The 20,735-nt window shown below is 57.2% G+C and overlaps 1 protein-coding gene across 1 annotated transcript in view; it reads right to left on the bottom strand.

The window, feature by feature from the left end:
• The window catches only part of LOC139242687 (uncharacterized), a 134,881-nt gene that overhangs the window by 71,740 nt on the left and 42,406 nt on the right, over window positions 1-20,735 (bottom strand). Inside the window, exon 5 of the mRNA XM_070870481.1 lies at window positions 13,153-13,301. Coding sequence (XP_070726582.1) covers window positions 13,153-13,301 — 149 coding nt within the window. The remainder of the gene's footprint in view (window positions 1-13,152; window positions 13,302-20,735) is intronic.

Below are 20,735 nucleotides of genomic sequence, written 5' to 3'. Positions count from 1 at the left end.
GTTGTCAGACAGGAAGCAAAGAGGAGGAGTAAATGGGGACTTTTCAGAATGGCAGGCAGTGACTAGTGGGGTACCGCAAGGTTCTGTGCTGGGGCCCCAGCTGTTTACATTGTACATTAATGATTTAGACGAGGGGATTAAATGTAGTATCTCCAAATTTGCCGATGACACTAAGTTGGGTGGCAGTGTGAGCTGCGAGGAGGATGCTATGAGGCTGCAGAGTGACTTGGATAGGTTCGGTGAGTGGGCAAATGCATGGCAGATGTCAGTATAATGTGGATAAATGTGAGGTTATCCACTTTGGGGGTAAAAACAGAGAGACAGACTATTATCTGAATGGTGACAGATTAGGAAAAGGGGAGGTGCAACGAGACCTGGGTGTCATGGTACATCAGTCATTGAAGGTTGGCCATGCAGGTACAGCAGGCGGTTAAGAAGGCAAATGGCATGTTGGCCTTCATAGCGAGGGGATTTGAGTACAGGGGCAGGGAGGTGTTGCTACAGTTGTACAGGGCCTTGGTGAGGCCACACCTGGAGTATTGTGGACAGTTTTGGTCTCCTAACCTGAGGAAGGACGTTCTTGCTATTGAGGGAGTGCAGCGAAGGTTCACCAGACTGATTCCCGGGATGGCGGGACTGACCTATCAAGAAAGACTGGATCCACTGGGCTTGTATTCACTGGAGTTCAGAAGAATGAGAGGGGATCTCATAGAAAGGTTTAAAATTCTGACGGGACTGGACAGGTTAGATGCAGGAAGAATGTTCCCGATGTTGGGGAAGTCCAGAACCAGGGGGTCACAGTCTGAGGATAAGGGGTAAGCCATTTAGGACCGAGATGAGGAGAAACTTCTTCACCCAGAGAGTGGTGAACCTGTGGAATTCTCTACCACAGAAAGTTGTTGAGGCCAATTCACTAAATATATTCCAAAAGGGAGTTAGATGAAGTCCTCACTACTCGGGGGATCAAGGGGTATGGAGAGAAAGCAGGAATGGGGTCCTGAAGTTGCATGTTCAGCCATGAACTCATTGAATGGCGGTGCAGGCTAGAAGGGCCGAATGGCCTACTCCTGCACCTATTTCCTACGTTTCTGTGGTCAGTCAGGAAAAGGGTTCAATCTCCCAGAAAACGCTGGATATCTCAGCAGGTTGAGTCAGAGGGATTCTGCGGAGATAGTCCATCGCTGTGGGCCAAAGTGGAATGGTGAGTGGGGCTCAATTGAGAACATCCCGAACGGGCAATGTCAATTTCAATTTTATTCCAAAATTATAACCGCCGTCGTAGGCAGTCCCTCGGAATCGAGGAAGACTTGCTTCCACTCCAAAAGCGAGTTCACAGGTGACTGAACAGTCCCAATACGGGAGCCACAGTCCCTGTCACAGGTGGGACAGACAGTGGTTGAGGGAAGGGGGAGGGTGGGACAGATAGACGTTGAGGGAAGGGGGAGGGTGGGACAGATAGACGTTGAGGGAAGGGGGAGGGTGGGACAGATAGACGTTGAGGGAAGGGGAGGGTGGGACAGATAGACGTTGAGGGAAGGGGAGGGAGGGACAGATAGACGTTGAGGGAAGGGGAGGGTGGGACAGATAGACGTTGAGGGAAGGGGAGGGAGGGACAGATAGACGTTGAGGGAAGGGGAGGGTGGGACAGATAGACGTTGAGGGAAGGGGAGGGTGGGACAGATAGACGTTGAGGGAAGGGGAGGGTGGGACAGATAGACGTTGAGGGAAGGGGGAGTGTGGGACAGATAGACGTTGAGGGAAGGGGGAGGGTGGGACAGATAGACGTTGAGGGAAGGGGGAGTGTGGGACAGATAGATGTTGAGGGAAGGGGAGGGTGGGACAGATAGACGTTGAGGGAAGGGGGAGGGTGGGACAGATAGACGTTGAGGGAAGGGGAGGGTGGGACAGATAGACGTTGAGGGAAGGGGAGGGTGGGACAGATAGACGTTGAGGGAAGGGGAGGGTGGGACAGATAGACGTTGAGGGAAGGGGGAGTGTGGGACAGATAGACGTTGAGGGAAGGGGGAGGGTGGGACAGATAGACGTTGAGGGAAGGGGGAGTGTGGGACAGATAGACGTTGAGGGAAGGGGAGGGTGGGACAGATAGACGTTGAGGGAAGGGGAAGGGTGGGACAGATAGACGTTGAGGGAAGGGGAGGGAGGGACAGACAGTGGTTGAGGGAAGGGGAGGGTGGGACAGATAGACGTTGAGGGGAGGGAGGGACAGATAGACGTTGAGGGAAGGGGAGGGTGGGACAGATAGACGTTGAGGGAAGGGGGAGGGTGGGACAGATAGACGTTGAGGGTAGGGGAGGGTGGGACAGATAGACGTTGAGGGAAGGGGAGGGTGGGACAGATAGACGTTGAGGGAAGTGGAATGTGGGACAGATAGACGTTGAGGGAAGGGGAGGGGGGGACAGATAGACGTTGAGGGAAGGGGAAGGGTGGGACAGATAGACGTTGAGGGAAGGGGAGGGAGGGACAGACAGTGGTTGAGGGAAGGGGAGGGTGGGACAGATAGATGTTGAGGGAAGGGGAGGGTGGGACAGATAGACGTTGAGGGAAGGGGAGGGTGGGACAGATAGACGTTGAGGGAAGGGGAAGGGTGGGACAGATAGACGTTGAGGGAAGGGGAGGGAGGGACAGACAGTGGTTGAGGGAAGGGGAGGGTGGGACAGATAGACGTTGAGGGAAGGGGAGGGTGGGACAGATAGACGTTGAGGGAAGGGGAGGGTGGGACAGATAGACGTTGAGGGAAGGGGAGGGTGGGACAGATAGACGTTGAGGGAAGGGGAGGGAGGGACAGATAGACGTTGAGGGAAGGGGAGGGTGGGACAGATAGACGTTGAGGGAAGGGGAGAGTGGGACAGATAGACGTTGAGGGAAGGGGAGGGTGGGACAGATAGATGTTGAGGGAAGGGGATGGTGGGACAGATAGACGTTGAGGGAAGGGGAGGGTGGGACAGATAGACGTTGAGGGAAGGGGAGGGTGGGACAGATAGACGTTGAGGGAAGGGGAGGGTGGGACAGATAGACGTTGAGGGAAGGGGAGGGTGGGACAGATAGACGTTGAGGGAAGGGGAGGGTGGGACAGATAGACGTTGAGGGAAGGGGAGGGTGGGACAGATTGACGTTGAGGGAAGGGGGAGGGTGGGACAGATAGACGTTGAGGGAAGGGGGAGGGTGGGACAGATAGACGTTGAGGGAAGGGGAGGGTGGGACAGATAGATGTTGAGGGAAGGGGAGGGTGGGACAGATAGACGTTGAGGGAAGGGGGAGGGTGGGACAGATAGACGTTGAGGGAAGGGGAGGGTGGGGACAGATAGACGTTGAGGGAAGGGGAGGGTGGGACAGATAGAGGTTGAGGGAAGGGGAGGGTGGGACAGATAGACGTTGAGGGAAGGGGGAGGGTGGGACAGATAGACGTTGAGGGAAGGGGAGGGTGGGGACAGATAGACATTGAGGGAAGGGGAGGGTGGGACAGATAGACGTTGAGGGAAGGGGGAATGTGGGACAGATAGACGTTGAGGGAAGGGGAGGGTGGGACAGATAGACGTTGAGGGAAGGGGAGGGTGGGACAGATAGACGTTGAGGGAAGGGGAGGGAGGGACAGATAGACGTTGAGGGAAGGGGAGGGAGGGACAGATAGACGTTGAGGGAAGGGGAGAGTGGGACAGATAGACGTTGAGGGAAGGAGAGGGTGGGACAGATAGACGTTGAGGGAAGGGGATGGTGGGACAGATAGACGTTGAGGGAAGGGGAGGGTGGGACAGATATACGTTGAGGGAAGGGGAGGGTGGGACAGATAGACGTTGAGGGAATGGGAGGGTGGGACAGATAGACGTTGAGGGAAGGGGAGGGTGGGACAGATAGACGTTGAGGGAAGGGGAGGGTGGGACAGATAGACATTGAGGGAAGGGGGAGTGTGGGACAGATTGACGTTGAGGGAAGGGGGAGGGTGGGACAGATAGACGTTGAGGGAAGGGGGAGGGTGGGACAGATAGACGTTGAGGGAAGGGGAGGGTGGGACAGATAGACGTTGAGGGAAGGGGAAGGGTGGGACAGATAGTGGTTGAGGGAAGGGGAGGGTGGGACAGATAGACGTTGAGGGGAGGGAGGGACAGATAGACGTTGAGGGAAGGAGGAGGGAGGGACAGACAGACGTTGAGGGAAGGGGGAGGGTGGGACAGATAGACGTTGAGGGAAGGGGAGGGTGGGACAGATAGACGTTGAGGGAAGGGGAAGGGTGGGACAGATAGACGTTGACGGAAGGGGAGTGAGGGACAGACAGTGGTTGAGGGAAGGGGAGGGTGGGACAGATAGACGTTGAGGGGAGGGAGGGACAAAAAGACGTTGAGGGAAGGAGGAGGGAGGGACAGATAGACGTTGAGGGAAGGGGGAGGGTGGGACAGATAGACGTTGAGGGAAGGGGGAGGGTGGGACAAATAGACGTTGAGGGAAGGGGAGGGTGGGACAGATAGACGTTGAGGGAAGGGGGAGGGTGGGACAGATAGACGTTGAGGGAAGGGGAGGGTGGGACAGATAGACGTTGAGGGAAGGGGAGGGTGGGACAGATAGACGTTGAGGGAAGGGGAGGGTGGGACAGATAGACGTTGAGGGAAGGGGAGGGAGGGACAGATAGACGTTGAGGGAAGGGGAGGGTGGGACAGATAGACGTTGAGGGAAGGGGAGAGTGGGACAGATAGACGTTGAGGGAAGGGGAGGGTGGGACAGATAGACGTTGAGGGAAGGGGGAGTGTGGGACAGATAGACGTTGAGGGAAGGGGAGGGTGGGACAGATAGACGTTGAGGGAAGGGGAGGGTGGGACAGATAGACGTTGAGGGAAGGGGAGGGTGGGACAGATAGACGTTGAGGGAAGGGGAGGGTGGGACAGATAGACGTTGAGGGAAGGGGAGGGTGGGACAGATAGACGTTGAGGGAAGGGGGAGTGTGGGACAGATTGACGTTGAGGGAAGAGGGAGGGTGGGACAGATAGACGTTGAGGGAAGGGGGAGGGTGGGACAGATAGACGTTGAGGGAAGGGGAGGGAGGGACAGACAGTGGTTGAGGGAAGGGGAGGGTGGGACAGATAGACGTTGAGGGGAGGGAGGGACAGATAGACGTTGAGGGAAGGAGGAGGGAGGGACAGATAGACGTTGAGGGAAGGGGGAGGGTGGGACAGATAGACGTTGAGGGAAGGGGGAGGGTGGGACAGATAGACGTTGAGGGAAGGGGGAGGGTGGGACAGATAGACGTTGAGGGAAGGGGAGGGTGGGACAGATAGACGTTGAGGTAAGGGAAGGGTGGGACAGATAGACGTTGAGGGAAGGGGAAGGGTGGGACAGATAGACGTTGAGGGAAGGGGGAGGGTGGGACAGATAGACGTTGAGGGAAGGGGAGGGTGGGACAGATAGACGTTGAGGGAAGGGGAGGGTGGGACAGATAGACGTTGAGGGAAGGGGAGGGAGGGACAGATAGACGTTGAGGGAAGGGGAGGGTGGGACAGATAGACGTTGAGGGAAGGGGAGGGTGGGACAGATAGACGTTGAGGGAAGGGGAGGGTGGGACAGATAGACGTTGAGGGAAGGGGAGGGTGGGACAGATCGACGTTGAGGGAAGGGGAGTGTGGGACAGATAGATGTTGAGGGAAGGGGAGGGTGGGACAGATAGACGTTGAGGGAAGGGGAGAGTGGGACAGATAGACGTTGAGGGAAGGGGAGGGTGGGACAGATAGACGTTGAGGGAAGGGGAGAGTGGGACAGATAGACGTTGAGGGAAGGGGAGGGTGGGACAGACAGACGTTGAGGGAAGGGGGAGGGTGGGACAGATAGACGTTGAGGGAAGGGGAGGGTGGGACAGATAGACGTTGAGGGAAGGGGAGGGTGGGACAGATAGACGTTGAGGGAAGGGGGAGGGTGGGACAGATAGACATTGAGGGAAGGGGAGGGTGGGGACAGATAGACGTTGAGGGAAGGGGAGGGTGGGACAGATAGACGTTGAGGGAAGGGGAGGGTGGGACAGATAGACGTTGAGGGAAGGGGGAGGGTGGGACAGATAGACGTTGAGGGAAGGGGAGGGTGGGGACAGATAGACATTGAGGGAAGGGGAGGGTGGGACAGATAGACGTTGAGGGAAGGGGGAGGGTGGGACAGATAGACGTTGAGGGAAGGGGGAGGGTGGGACAGATAGACGTTGAGGGAAGGGGAGGGTGGGACAGACAGATGTTGAGGGAAGGGGAGGGTGGGACAGATAGACGTTGAGGGAAGGGGAGGGTGGGACAGATAGACGTTGAGGGAAGGGGGAGGGTGGGACAGATAGACGTTGAGGGAAGGGGAAGGTGGGGACAGATAGACATTGAGGGAAGGGGAGGGTGGGACAGATAGACGTTGAGGGAAGGGGGAGGGTGGGACAGATAGACGTTGAGGGAAGGGGAGGGTGGGACAGATAGACGTTGAGGGAAGGGGAGGGTGGGACAGATAGACGTTGAGGGAAGGGGAGGGTGGGACAGATAGACGTTTAGGGAAGGGGAGGGAGGGACAGATAGACGTTGAGGGAAGGGGAGGGAGGGACAGATAGACGTTGAGGGAAGGGGAGGGTGGGACAGATAGACGTTGAGGGAAGGGGAGAGTGGGACAGATAGACGTTGAGGGAAGGGGAGGGTGGGACAGATAGACGTTGAGGGAAGGGGATGGTGGGACAGATAGACGTTGAGGGAAGGGGAGGGTGGGACAGATAGACGTTGAGGGAAGGGGAGGGTGGGACAGATAGACGTTGAGGGAAGGGGAAGGGTGGGACAGATAGTGGTTGAGGGAAGGGGAGGGTGGGACAGATAGACGTTGAGGGGAGGGAGGGACAGATAGACGTTGAGGGAAGGAGGAGGGAGGGACAGATAGACGTTGAGGGAAGGGGGAGGGTGGGACAGATAGACGTTGAGGGAAGGGGGAGGGTGGGACAGATAGACGTTGAGGGAAGGGGAGGGTGGGACAGATAGACGTTGAGGGAAGGGGAAGGGTGGGACAGATAGACGTTGAGGGAAGGGGAGGGAGGGACAGACAGTGGTTGAGGGAAGGGGAGGGTGGGACAGATAGACGTTGAGGGGAGGGAGGGACAGATAGACGTTGAGGGAAGGAGGAGGGAGGGACAGATAGACGTTGAGGGAAGGGGGAGGGTGGGACAGATAGACGTTGAGGGAAGGGGGAGGGTGGGATAGATAGATGTTGAGGGAAGGGGAGGGTGGGACAGATAGACGTTGAGGGAAGGGGGAGGGTGGGACAGATAGACGTTGAGGGAAGGGGAGGGTGGGACAGATAGACGTTGAGGGAAGGGGAGGGTGGGACAGATAGACGTTGAGGGAAGGGGAGGGTGGGACAGATAGACGTTGAGGGAAGGGGAGGGAGGGACAGATAGACGTTGAGGGAAGGGGAGGGTGGGACAGATAGACGTTGAGGGAAGGGGATGGTGGGACAGATAGACGTTGAGGGAAGGGGAGGGTGGGACAGATAGACGTTGAGGGAAGGGGAGGGTGGGACAGATAGACGTTGAGGGAAGGGGAAGGGTGGGACAGATAGTGGTTGAGGGAAGGGGAGGGTGGGACAGATAGACGTTGAGGGGAGGGAGGGACAGATAGACGTTGAGGGAAGGAGGAGGGAGGGACAGATAGACGTTGAGGGAAGGGGGAGGGTGGGACAGATAGACGTTGAGGGAAGGGGGAGGGTGGGACAGATAGACGTTGAGGGAAGGGGAGGGTGGGACAGATAGACGTTGAGGGAAGGGGAAGGGTGGGACAGATAGACGTTGAGGGAAGGGGAGGGAGGGACAGACAGTGGTTGAGGGAAGGGGAGGGTGGGACAGATAGACGTTGAGGGGAGGGAGGGACAGATAGACGTTGAGGGAAGGAGGAGGGAGGGACAGATAGACGTTGAGGGAAGGGGGAGGGTGGGACAGATAGACGTTGAGGGAAGGGGGAGGGTGGGATAGATAGATGTTGAGGGAAGGGGAGGGTGGGACAGATAGACGTTGAGGGAAGGGGATGGTGGGACAGATAGACGTTGAGGGAAGGGGAGGGTGGGACAGATAGACGTTGAGGGAAGGGGAGGGTGGGACAGATAGACGTTGAGGGAAGGGGAAGGGTGGGACAGATAGTGGTTGAGGGAAGGGGAGGGTGGGACAGATAGACGTTGAGGGAAGGGGAGGGTGGGACAGATAGACGTTGAGGGAAGGGGAGGGTGGGACAGATAGACGTTGAGGGAAGGGGAGGGTGGGACAGATAGACTTTGAGGGAAGGGGAGGGTGGGACAGATAGACGTTGAGGGAAGGGGGAGGGTGGGACAGATAGACGTTGAGGGAAGGGGAGCGTGGGACAGATAGACGTTGATGGAAGGGGAGGGTGGGACAGATAGACGTTGAGGGAAGGGGAGAGTGGGACAGATAGACGTTGAGGGAAGGGGAGGGTGGGACAGATAGACGTTGAGGGAAGGGGGAGGTGGGACAGATAGACGTTGATGGAAGGGGAGGGTGGGACAGATAGACGTTGAGGGAAGGGGAGGGTGGGACAGATAGACGTTGAGGGAAGGGGGAGGGTGGGACAGATAGACATTGAGGGAAGGGGAGGGTGGGGACAGATAGACGTTGAGGGAAGGGGAGGGTGGGACAGATAGACGTTGAGGGAAGGGGAGGGTGGGACAGATAGACGTTGAGGGAAGGGGAGGGTGGGGACAGATAGACGTTGAGGGAAGGGGGAGGGTGGGACAGATAGACGTTGAGGGAAGGGGAGGGTGGGACAGATAGACGTTGAGGGAAGGGGGAGGGAGGGACAGATAGACGTTGAGGGAAGGGGAGGGTGGGACAGATAGACATTGAGGGAAGGGGAGGGTGGGACAGATAGACGTTGAGGGAAGGGGGAGGGTGGGACAGATAGACGTTGAGGGAAGGGGAGGGTGGGACAGATAGACATTGAGGGAAGGGGAGGGTGGGACAGATAGACGTTGAGGGAAGGGGAGGGTGGGACAGATAGACGTTGAGGGAAGGGGAGGGTGGGACAGATAGACGTTGAGGGAAGGGGAGGGTGGGACAGATAGACATTGAGGGAAGGGGAGGGTGGGACAGATAGACGTTGAGGGAAGGGGGAGGGAGGGACAGATAGACGTTGAGGGAAGGGGAGGGTGGGACAGATAGACGTTGAGGGAAGGGGAGGGTGGGACAGATAGACGTTGAGGGAAGGGGAGGGTGGGACAGATAGACATTGAGGGAAGGGGAGGGTGGGACAGATAGACGTTGAGGGAAGGGGGAGGGTGGGACAGATAGACGTTGAGGGAAGAGGGAGGGTGGAGCAGATAGACGTTGAGGGAAGGGGGAGAGTGGGACAGATAGACGTTGAGGGAAGGGGAGGGTGGGACAGATAGACGTTGAGGGAAGGGGGAGGGTGGAGCAGATAGACGTTGAGGGAAGGGGAGGGTGGGACAGATAGACGTTGAGGGAAGGGGAGGGAGGGACAGATAGACGTTGAGGGAAGGGGAGGGAGGGACAGACAGTGGTTGAGGGAAGGGGAGGGTGGGACAGATAGACGTTGAGGGAAGGGGAGGGAGGGACAGATAGACGTTGAGGGAAGGGGAGGGTGGGACAGATAGACGTTGAGGGAAGGGGAGGGTGGGACAGATAGACGTTGAGGGAAGGGGAGTGTGGGACAGATAGACGTTGAGGGAAGGGGAGGGAGGGACAGATAGACATTGAGGCAAGGGGGAGAGTGGGACAGATAGACGTTGAGGGAAGGGGAGGGTGGGACAGATAGACGTTGAGGGAAGGGGAGGGTGGGACAGATAGACGTTGAGGGAAGGGGAGGGTGGGACAGATAGACGTTGAGGGAAGGGGGAGGGTGGGACAGATAGACGTTGAGGGAAGGGGGAGTGTGGGACAGATAGACGTTGAGGGAAGGGGAGGGTGGGACAGAGAGACGTTGAGGGAAGGGGAGGGAGGGACAGACAGTGGTTGAGGGAAGGGGAGGGTGGGACAGATAGACGTTGAGGGAAGGGGAGGGTGGGACAGATAGACGTTGAGGGAAGGGGAGGGTGGGACAGATAGACGTTGAAGGGAGGGTGGGACAGATAGACGTTGAGGGAAGGGGAGGGTGGGACGGATAGACGTTGAGGGAAGGGGAGGGTGGGACAGATAGACGTTGAAGGGAGGGAGGGACAGATAGACGTTGAGGGAAGGAGGAGGGAGGGACAGATAGACGTTGAGGGAAGGGGAGGGTGGGACAGATAGACGTTGAGGGAAGGGGAGGGTGGGACAGATAGACGTTGAGGGAAGGGGAGGGTGGGACAGATAGACGTTGAGGGAAGGGGAGGGTGGGACAGATAGACGTTGAGGGAAGGGGAGGGTGGGACAGATAGACGTTGAGGGAAGGGGGAGGGTGGCACAGATAGACGTTGAGGGAAGGGGGAGGGTGGCACAGATAGACGTTGAGGGAAGGGGGAGGGTGGGACAGATAGACGTTGAGGGAAGGGGAGGGTGGGACAGATAGACGTTGAGGGAAGGGGATGGTGGCACAGAGAGACGTTGAGGGAAGGGGGAGGGTGGGACAGATAGACGTTGACGGAAGGGGGATGGTGGGACAGATAGACGTTGAGGGAAGGGGAGAGTGGGACAGATAGACGTTGAGGGAAGGGGAGGGTGGGACAGATAGACGTTGAGGGAAGGGGAGGGTGGGACAGATAGACGTTGAGGGAAGGGGAGGGTGGGACAGATAGACGTTGAGGGAAAGGGGAGGGTGGGACAGATAGACGTTGAGGGAAGGGGAGGGTGGGACAGATAGACGTTGAGGGAAGGGGAGGGAGGGACAGATAGACGTTGAGGGAAGGGGAGGGTGGGACAGATAGACGTTGAGGGAAGGGGAGGGTGGGACAGATAGACGTTGAGGGAAGGGGGAGGGTGGGACAGATAGACGTTGAGGGAAGGGGAGGGTGGGACAGATAGACGTTGAGGGAAGGGGAGGGTGGGACAGAGAGACGTTGAGGGAAGGGGAGGGAGGGACAGATAGACGTTGAGGGAAGGGGAGGGTGGGACAGGTTTGCCGCACGCTCCTTCCGCTGCCTGCGCTCGCTCTCTGCACGCAATTGGCGACGAGACTCGAGGTGCTCAGCGCCCCTCCCGGATGCACTCCCTCCACTGAGGGCGGACTGGTCTTTGGGCCCAGGGACTCCCAGGTGTGGGTGGGGGATGTTGCACTGTATCAGGGGAGGGGTGTGTCCCTTGTAACGTTCCCTCTGCCCGCCTTTGGCTCGTTTTGCCCGTGAAGGAGTTCCGAGTCGAGCGCTTGCTTTGGGGAGTCTCGTGTCTCTGGGGGACATGCGGACAATGTGGCCCTGCCCAGCGGAGCTGGTCGAGTGTGTGGTCAGTGCTTCGATGCTGGGGATGTCGGGCCTGGTCGAGTACGCTAACGTTGGTGCGTCTGTCCTCCCCGGGGGGATTGGCAGGATCTTGCGGAGACATCAATTATAAATCCAACCACTGATTGAACGTGGTGGTACTGGGGCAGTTTGAAATGCCCCATAATAGTATTCTCTCCAGATTCGCATTTAGGTCCATGGATCACTGAATGTAACGGGCCAGGTGGATGAAGTGGTTAACAAGGCAAACAGGACCCTTGCCTTTATTGGCCGAGCCATAGAATACAAGAGCAGGGAGGGTTATGCTTGAACTGTACAAAACACTGGTTAGGCCACAGCTGGAGTACTGCGTGCACAGTTCTGGTCACCGCATTACAAGAAGGATGTGATTGCACTGGAGAGGGCGCAGAGGAGATTTACAAGGATGTTGCACTGGAGAGGGTGCAGAGGAGATTTACCAGGGTGTTGCACTGGAGAGGGTGCAGAGGAGATTTACCAGGGTGTTGCACTGGAGAGGGTGCAGAGGAGATTTACCAGGATGTTGCACTGGAGAGGGCGCAGAGGAGATTTACCAGGATGTTGCACTGGAGATGGTGCAGAGGAGATTTACCAGGGTGTTGCACTGGAGAGGGTACAGAGGAGATTTACCAGGATGTTGCACTGGAGAGGGTGCAGAGGAGATTTACCAGGATGTTACACTGGAGAGGGTACAGAGGGGATTTACCAGGATGTTGCACTGGAGAGGGTACAGAGGAGATTTACCAGGGTGTTGCACTGGAGAGGGTGCAGAGGAGATTTACCAGGGTGTTGCACTGGAGAGGGTGCAGAGGAGATTTACCAGGATGTTGCACTGGAGAGGGCACAGAGGAGATTTACCAGGATGTTGCACTGGAGAGGGTACAGAGGAGATTTACCAGCATGTTGCACTGGAGAGGGTACAGAGGAGATTTACCAGGATGTTGCACTGGAGAGGGTACAGAGGAGATTTACCAGCATGTTGCACTGGAGAGGGTACAGAGGAGATTTACCAGCATGTTGCACTGGAGAGGGTACAGAGGAGATTTACCAGGATGTTGCACTGGAGAGGGTACAGAGGAGATTTCCCAGGATGTTGCCGGGACTGGAGAACTTTAGCGATGAGGAAAGATTGGAGAGGCTGGGGTTGTTTTCTTTGGAACAGAGGAGGCTGAGGGGCTGACCCGGTTGAGGTACTTTGCTTTGGAGGCAGTTCAGAGAAGGTTCACTCGGTCGATTCCGGGGATGAGGGGGTTGACTTATGAGGAAAGGTTGAGGAGGTTGGGGCCTCTACTCATTGGAGTTCAGAAGAAGGAGAGGTGACCTGATGGAAACGTATAAGATTATGAGGGCGGGGGGCTCGACAAGGTGGATGCAGAGAGGATGTTCCCACTGATGGGGGGGAGACTAGAACTAGGGGGGCATGGTCTTAGAATAAGGGGGCCGCCCATTGAAAACTGAGATGAGGAGGAATTCCTTCTGGTGAATCTGTGGAACTCGCTGCCTCAGAGAGCTGTGGGAGCCGGGACATTGAATATATTTAAGGCAGAGATAGACAGTTCCTGAACCGATAAGGGGGCGGGCAGGGAAGTGGAGCTGTGTCCATGATCGGATCAGGCCACAATGGTATTAAATGGCGGAGCAGGCTCGAGGGGCCGTATGGCCCCCCTCCTGCTCCTGTTTCTGGTGTTCAAACGCGCAAAAAAAAATACACATCTACATATATATATATCAAATTCAGAGCAAGTCCACTGTGCGATGTCCCGAGGCGAGTTCCAGAAAGCCTGGCTCGAGATGTGCAGCCCGTCCGAGCGTCTCCGTTGCTTTTCAGGAGGGGGGGACAGGTTGCCTGTGGTCACGGTGGAGAGCGTCAAGCCACATATGATGCTTTTGGCCCACTCCTGTGGTGAGAACAAAGGAACGGTTAATACCCCCTGGGCTCGCCGGTTAACCTAACGCCAGAAACAGGAGCAGGAGTTGGGTGGGGGGTGGGGGACCCATACGGCCCCCTCGAGGCCCTGCTCCAACATTGAACACCACCCTGGCTGATCCCATCGTGGACACAGCTCCACTTCCCCGCCCGCTTATCCCCTTGTCGGTTCAGGAGCTGTCTATCTCCGCCGTAAATATATCCGATGTCCCGGCTCTCACCGCTCTCCGAGGCAGCGAGTTCCCACAGATTCACCAGAAGGAATTCCTCCTCATCTCAGTTTGGAATGGGCGGCCCCCTTATTCCAAGACCATGCCCCCCTAGTTCTAGTCTACACCCCATCAGTGGGAACATCCTCTCTGCATCCACCTTGTCGAGCCCCCCCCCTCATAATCTGATACGTTTCCATAAGATCACCTCTCCTTCTTCTGAACTCCAATGAGTAGAGGCCCCAACCTCCTCAACCTTTCCTCGTAAGTCAACCCCCCCCCTCATCCCCGGAATCAACCGAGTGAACCTTCTCTGAACTGCCTCCAAAGCAAAGTACGTCCTTTGGTAAATACAGAGACCAGAACTGTACACGCAGTACTCCAGGTGTGGCCTCAACACGTGCCGATCTCTGTAACCTCCTCCAGCCCCTACACCCCTCCCTATCTCTGTAACCCCCCTCCAGCCGTACACCCCTCCCTATATCTGTAACCTCCTCCAGCCGTATACCCCTCCCTATCTCTGTAACCTCCTCCAGCCCCTACACCCCTCCCTATATCTGTAACCTCCTCCAGCCGTACACCCCTCCCTATCTCTGTAACCTCCTCCAGCCCCTACACCCCTCCCTATATCTGTAACCTCCTCCAGCCGTACACCCCTCCCTATCTCTGTAACCTCCTCCAGCCCCTACACCCCTCCCTATCTCTGTAACCTCCTCCAGCCCCTACACCCCTCCCTATCTCTGTAACCTCCTCCAGCCGTACACCCCTCCCTATCTCTGTAACCCCCCTCCAGCCCCTGCACCCCTCCCTATCTCTGTAATCTCCTCCAGCCCCTACACCCCTCCCTATCTCTGTAACCTCCAGCCCCTACACCCCTCCCTATCTCTGTAACCTCCAGCCCCTACACCCCTCCCTATCTCTGTAACCTCCTCCAGCCCCTACACCCCTCCCTATCTCTGTAACCTCCAGCCCCTACACCCCTCCCTATCTCTGTAACCTCCAGCCCCTACACCCCTCCCTATCTCTGTAATCTCCTCCAGCCCCACAACCCCCCGGGATGTCTGCACTCCTCTAATTCTGCCCTCCTGACCATCCCTGATTATAATCGCTCCACCATCGGTGGGCTGTGCCTTCTGTTGCCTGGTGCCCCCCAGCTCTGGAACTCCCTCCCTACACCTCTCCGCCTCGCTCTCCTGCTGTAAGACGCTCTTATAACCTCCCTCTTTGACCAAGCATTTGGTCATTTGACCTTAATATCTCCTGGTGTGAATCGGTGTCAAATCTGTGTCTTATTTAGGCTCACGTGAAGCGACTTGGAACACAGCTGTGGTTCATGTGGGGAGCCTGCCTGACTCTGGGTCAGAAGGTTGTAGGTTCAAGGCTCACTCCAGGGACTTGAGCTCAAATATCTAGGCTGACGCCCCCAGTGCAGTACTGAGGGAGCCCCGCACTGTCGGAGGGGCAGTACTGAGGGAGCCCCGCACTGTCGGAGGGGCAGTACTGAGGGAGTGCCGCACTGTCGGAGGGGCAGTACTGAGGGAGTGCCGCACTGTCGGAGGGGCAGTACTGAGGGAGCCCCGCACTGTCGGAGGGGCAGTACTGAGGGAGTGCCGCACTGTCGGAGGGGCAGTACTGAGGGAGTGCCGCACTGTCGGAGGGGCAGTACTGAGGGAGCCCCGCACTGTCGGAGGGGCAGTACTGAGGGAGCCCCGCACTGTCGGAGGGGCAGTACTGAGGTTGTGCCGCACTGTCGGAGGGGCAGTACTGAGGGAGCCCCGCACTGTCGGAGGGGCAGTACTGAGGGAGCCCCGCACTGTCGGAGGGGCAGTACTGAGGTTGTGCCGCACTGTCGGAGGGGCAGTACTGAGGGAGCCCCGCACTGTCGGAGGGGCAGTACTGAGGGAGCCCCGCACTGTCGGAGGGGCAGTACTGAGGGAGCCCCGCACTGTCGGAGGGGCAGTACTGAGGGAGTGCCGCACTGTCGGAGGGACAGTACTGAGGGAGTGCCGCACTGTCGGAGGGGCAGTACTGAGGGAGCGCCGCACTGTCGGAGGGGCAGTACTGAGGGAGCACCGCACTGTTGGAGGGGCAGTACTGAGGGAGTGCCACACTGTTGGAGGGGCAGTACTGAGGGAGCCCCGCACTGTCGGAGGGGCAGTACTGAGGGAGCGCCGCACTGTCGGAGGGGCAGTACTGAGGGAGCGCCGCACTGTCGGAGGGGCAGTGCTGAGGGAGTCCCGCACTGTCGGAGGGACAGTACTGAGGGAGCGCCGCACTGTCGGAGGGACAGTACTGAGGGAGTGCCGCACTGTCGGAGGGGCAGTACTGAGGGAGCGCCGTACTGTCGGTGGGGCAGTGCTGAGGGAGTCCCGCACTGTCGGAGGGGCAGTACTGAGGGAGCGCCGCACTGTCGGAGGGGCAGTGCTGAGGGAGCGCCGCACTGTCGGAGGGGCAGTACTGAGGGAGTGCCGCACTGTCGGAGGGGCAGTACTGAGGGAGTGCCGCACTGTCGGAGGGGCAGTACTGAGGGAGTGCCGCACTGTCGGAGGGGCAGTACTGAGGGAGCGCCGCACTGTCGGAGGGGCCGTTTGTCGGACCCCGATGTAAAACCGAGACCCTCGGGCCCTCTCGGGTGGATGGAAGAGATCCCACTGTCCGTACTGCGAAGAAGAGCAGGGCGGGGAGCTATGGCAATATTCATCGCTCAGTCAAAAAACGTCACCAGATGATCCGGGTGATTATCACGGCGCTGCGTGTGGGATCTTGCTGTGCGCCAATTGCCGGCTGCGTCGCCCACAGTGCAACAGTGACCTCGCTCTTTAAAAACAAAAACCAACCTCACAGGCTGCTATCGAGCGAGCGCTTTGCGAAAGTCTCAACAGAAAGCCATCTCTTTTGCATCGCGAAGAGCGTCCGGCTTAATGTTTCGAGTCAACGCGAGTTGGGAAAAGATGGTGACACTCACCGGCTCGCGTATCCCTGTGAGGGGCGACCCCTTCTCGGCAGGTTATGAGGACAACGTCTAGACGGCAGTGCTGGGAGCGGGCGATCAGACTGACTATAGTCGTTGCTGGTGCAGAGCGGCTGGTTCGAGAGTCTGTCGGGACAAGGCGAGACATATTATTCAGCAGCGAGAGAAGACCAGCCAATCGAACACTCCCGGGGCAGGTACAGGGGGGTTAGATACAGAGTAAAGCTCCCTCTACACTGTCCCATCAAACACTCCCAGGGCAGGTACAGGGGGGTTAGATACAGAGTAAAGCTCCCTCTACACTGTCCCATCAAACACTCCCAGGGCAGGTACAGGGGGTTAGATACAGAGTAAAGCTCCCTCTACACTGTCCCGTCAAACACTCCCAGGGCAGGTACAGGGGGTTAGATACAGAGTAAAGCTCCCTCTACACTGTCCCATCAAACACTCCCAGGGCAGGTACAGGGGGTTAGATACAGAGTAAAGCTCCCTCTACACTGTCCCGTCAAACACTCCCAGGGCAGGTACAGGGGGTTAGATACAGAGTAAAGCTCCCTCTACACTGTCCCATCAAACACTCCCAGGGCAGGTACAGGGGGTTAGATACAGAGTAAAGCCCCCTCTACACTGTCCCATCAAACACTCCCAGGGCAGGTACAGGGGGTTAGATACAGAGTAAAGCTCCCTCTACACTGTCCCATCAAACACTCCCAGGGCAGGTACAGGGGGTTAGATACAGAGTAAAGCCCCCTCTACACTGTCCCATCAAACACTCCCAGGGCAGGTACAGGGGGTTAGATACAGAGTAAAGCCCCCTCTACACTGTCCCATCAAACACTCCCAGGGCAGGTACAGGGGGTTAGATACAGAGTAAAGCTCCCTCTACACTGTCCCATCAAACACTCCCAGAGCAGGTACAGGGGGTTAGATACAGAGTAAAGCTCCCTCTACACTGTCCCATCAAACACTCCCAGGGCAGGTACAGGGGGTTAGATACAGAGTAAAGCCCCCTCTACACTGTCCCGTTACACAACCTGTCCTATCCCTTCTCGGTACATGCAGACGTGCGGCCCATGGGCTGTCCTTCTTCCCAGAGTGCACCTGCCTTTGCCACGGCTGAACGTGATTGGACGAGTGGCGACAAGAGTGTCAGCCATTTTGACGTGACTGTTGACATTGAAAAATCCAATGGGCAACGCTGATGTGGCGAATCACAACGGGAAGTGTTGATGAAGAGGCGGTTCCGACATTTCGGTGACAGGAGCTGAGGTTTCAGGGCCCCAGCTGTGGATTTTTTATTGACAAAGAGGTTTGCAAAAGGTTACTCACTGATTACTGTGCTCACGGCACAGTGGGTGCCTCAGTCTCCTCACCCTGCGTCTCTGGGAATAAAAAACAGCAACTGGGTTAGGGGCGGACTGCGGGTATACTGACAGCAGGAGAGAGGGCGAGAGGGAGAGAGAGGGAGACAGGGAGAGAGACAGGGAGAGAGACAGGGAGAGAGACAGGGAGAGAGACAGGGAGAGACAGGGAGAGAGACAGGGAGAGAGACAGGGGGAGACAGAGAGAGCGAGTGAGAGAGAGAGAGAGAGAGACAGGGAGAGAGACAGAGAGAGAGACAGGGAGAGACAGGGAGAGAGACAGGGAGAGACGGAGAGAGAGAGACAGGGAGAGACAGAGAGAGACGGAGAGAGAGAAGAGAGACAGGGAGAGACAGGGAGAGAGACAGGGAGAGACGGAGAGAGAGAGACAGGGAGAGACAGAGAGAGCGAGTGAGAGAGAGAGAGAGAGACAGGGAGAGAGACAGAGAGAGCGAGTGAGAGAGAGAGAGAGAGACAGGGAGAGACAGAGAGAGAGACAGGGAGAGACAGAGAGAGCGAGTGAGAGAGAGAGAGAGAGACAGGGAGAGACAGAGAGAGAGACAGGGAGAGACAGAGAGAGCGAGTGAGAGAGAGAGAGAGAGACAGGGAGAGACAGAGAGAGAGACAGAGAGAGCGAGTGAGAGAGAGAGAGAGACAGGGAGAGAGACAGAGAGAGAGACAGGGAGAGACAGGGAGAGATGGAGAGAGACGGAGAGAGAGAGAGAGAGACAGGGAGAGACAGGGAGAGAGACAGGGAGAGACGGAGAGAGAGAGACAGGGAGAGACAGAGAGAGCGAGTGAGAGAGAGAGAGAGAGACAGGGAGAGACAGAGAGAGCGAGTGAGAGAGAGAGAGAGAGAGACAGGGAGAGACAGAGAGAGAGACAGGGAGAGACAGAGAGAGCGAGTGAGAGAGAGAGAGAGAGACAGGGAGAGACAGAGAGAGAGACAGGGAGAGACAGGGAGAGACAGGGAGAGACGGAGAGAGAGAGAGAGAGACAGGGAGAGACAGAGAGAGCGAGTGAGAGAGAGAGAGAGAGACAGGGAGAGACAGAGAGAGACAGAGAGAGAGACAGGGAGAGACAGAGAGAGAGACAGGGAGAGACAGGGGGAGACAGAGAGAGCGAGTGAGAGAGACAGAGAGAGACAGAGAGAGACAGAGAGAGAGACAGGGAGAGACAGAGAGAGAGACAGGGGGAGACTGAGAGAGCGAGTGAGAGAGAGACAGGGAGAGACAGGGCGAGAGGGAGAGGGAGAGAGAGCGGGAGACAGGGGGAGACAGAGAGAGCGAGTGAGAGCGGGAGACAGGGAGAGACAGAGAGAGACAGGGAGAGCGAGTGAGAGAGAGAAAGAGAGACAGGGAGAGACAGAGAGAGAGACAGGGAGAGAGAGAGAGACAGAGTGAGAGTGAAAGTGAGAGAGAGAGACCGGGAGAGAGAGAGAGAGAGACAGGGCGAGAGAGACAGGGAGAGACAGAGAGACAGGGAGAGACAGAGAGAGAGTGAAAGAGAGAGAGACAGGGAGACAGAGAGACAGGGAGAGAGTGAAAGAGTGAGAGAGAGAGAGAGACAGAGAGACATAGAGAGAGTGAGAGACAGAGAGACAGGGAGACAGAGAGAGAGTGAAAGAGTGAGAGAGAGAGACCGGGAGAGAGAGAGAGAGAGAGACAGGGAGAGACAGGGAGGCAGAGAGTGAGAGAGTGGTAGGGAGAAAGAGAGAGAGAGAGAGACAGAGAGAGAGTGAGAGAGGGAGACACGGAGAGAGAGAGAGGGAGAGAAAGAGAGAGAGATAGTGAGAGACAGAGAGAGACAGAGAGAGAGAGACAGGAAGAGAGAGAGAGACAGGGAGAGACAGAGAGAGTGAGAGACAGAGCGAGAGAGAGAGACAGGGAGAGACAGAGAGACAGAGAGAGAGTGAAAGAGTGAGAGAGAGAGACAGGGAGAGAGAGTGAGAGAGTGATAGGGAGAGAGAGAGAGACAGAGAGACAGTGAGACAGAGAGAGAGAGGCAGAGAGGCAGAGAGAGACAGCAAGAGAGAGACAGGGAGATGGAGAGAGAGAGACAGGGAGGAAGGGAACAGGTGAGTGAGAGACTGAGAGACACAGGGAGATAGAGAGAGACAGGGTGTCAGAGAAGTTGAGAGTGTGAGAGAGATGCAAAGAGAGAGTGAGGGAGAGATGCAGAGAGCAAGGGAGGGGTGGAGAGAGTGAGGGAGAGATGGAGAGAGTGAGAGAGGTGGAAAGAGAGGGAGAGAGCGAGAGAGAGGTGGAGAGAGTGAGGGAGAGATGGAGAGAACAAGAGAGAGGTGGAGAGAGAGGGAGAGGTGGAGAGCGAGAGAGAGGTGGAGAGAGAGCGAGAGATGGGGAGAGCGAGGGAGAGGTGGAGAGAGAGGGAGAGATGGAGAGCGAGAGAGAGGTGGAGAGAGAGCGAGAGATGGGGAGAGCGAGGGAGAGGTGGCGAGAGAGCAAGAGATGGAGAGAATGAGAGAGAGGTGGAGAGAGAGGGAGAGATGGAGAGAGCGAGGGAGAGATGGAGAGAGAGGGAGAGATGGAGAGAGTGAGGGAGAGATGGAGAGAGTGAGGGAGGGAGCGACAAAAGGGAGAGATGGAGAGAGAGAGGGAGAGGTGGAGAGAGAGGGAGAGAATTTAAGGGAGGTGGAGCAAGAGAGAGAGGGTTGTGGGAGATGCAGAGAGAGCGAGGGAGAGGTGGAGAGAGAGGGAGAGATGGAGAGAGAGGGAGAGATGGAGAGAGCGAGGGAGGTGGAGAGAGGGAGAGATGGAGAGAGAGGGAGAGATGGAGAGAGCGAGGGAGAGAGGGAGAGATGGAGAGAGTGAGGGAGAGATGGAGAGAGTGAGGGACAGATGGAG

This window comes from Pristiophorus japonicus, unplaced genomic scaffold, assembly GCF_044704955.1.
Source record: "Pristiophorus japonicus isolate sPriJap1 unplaced genomic scaffold, sPriJap1.hap1 HAP1_SCAFFOLD_144, whole genome shotgun sequence".
Taxonomy (NCBI): Eukaryota; Metazoa; Chordata; class Chondrichthyes; family Pristiophoridae; genus Pristiophorus; species Pristiophorus japonicus.
This window is presented reverse-complemented; position numbering and strand designations above follow the sequence as displayed.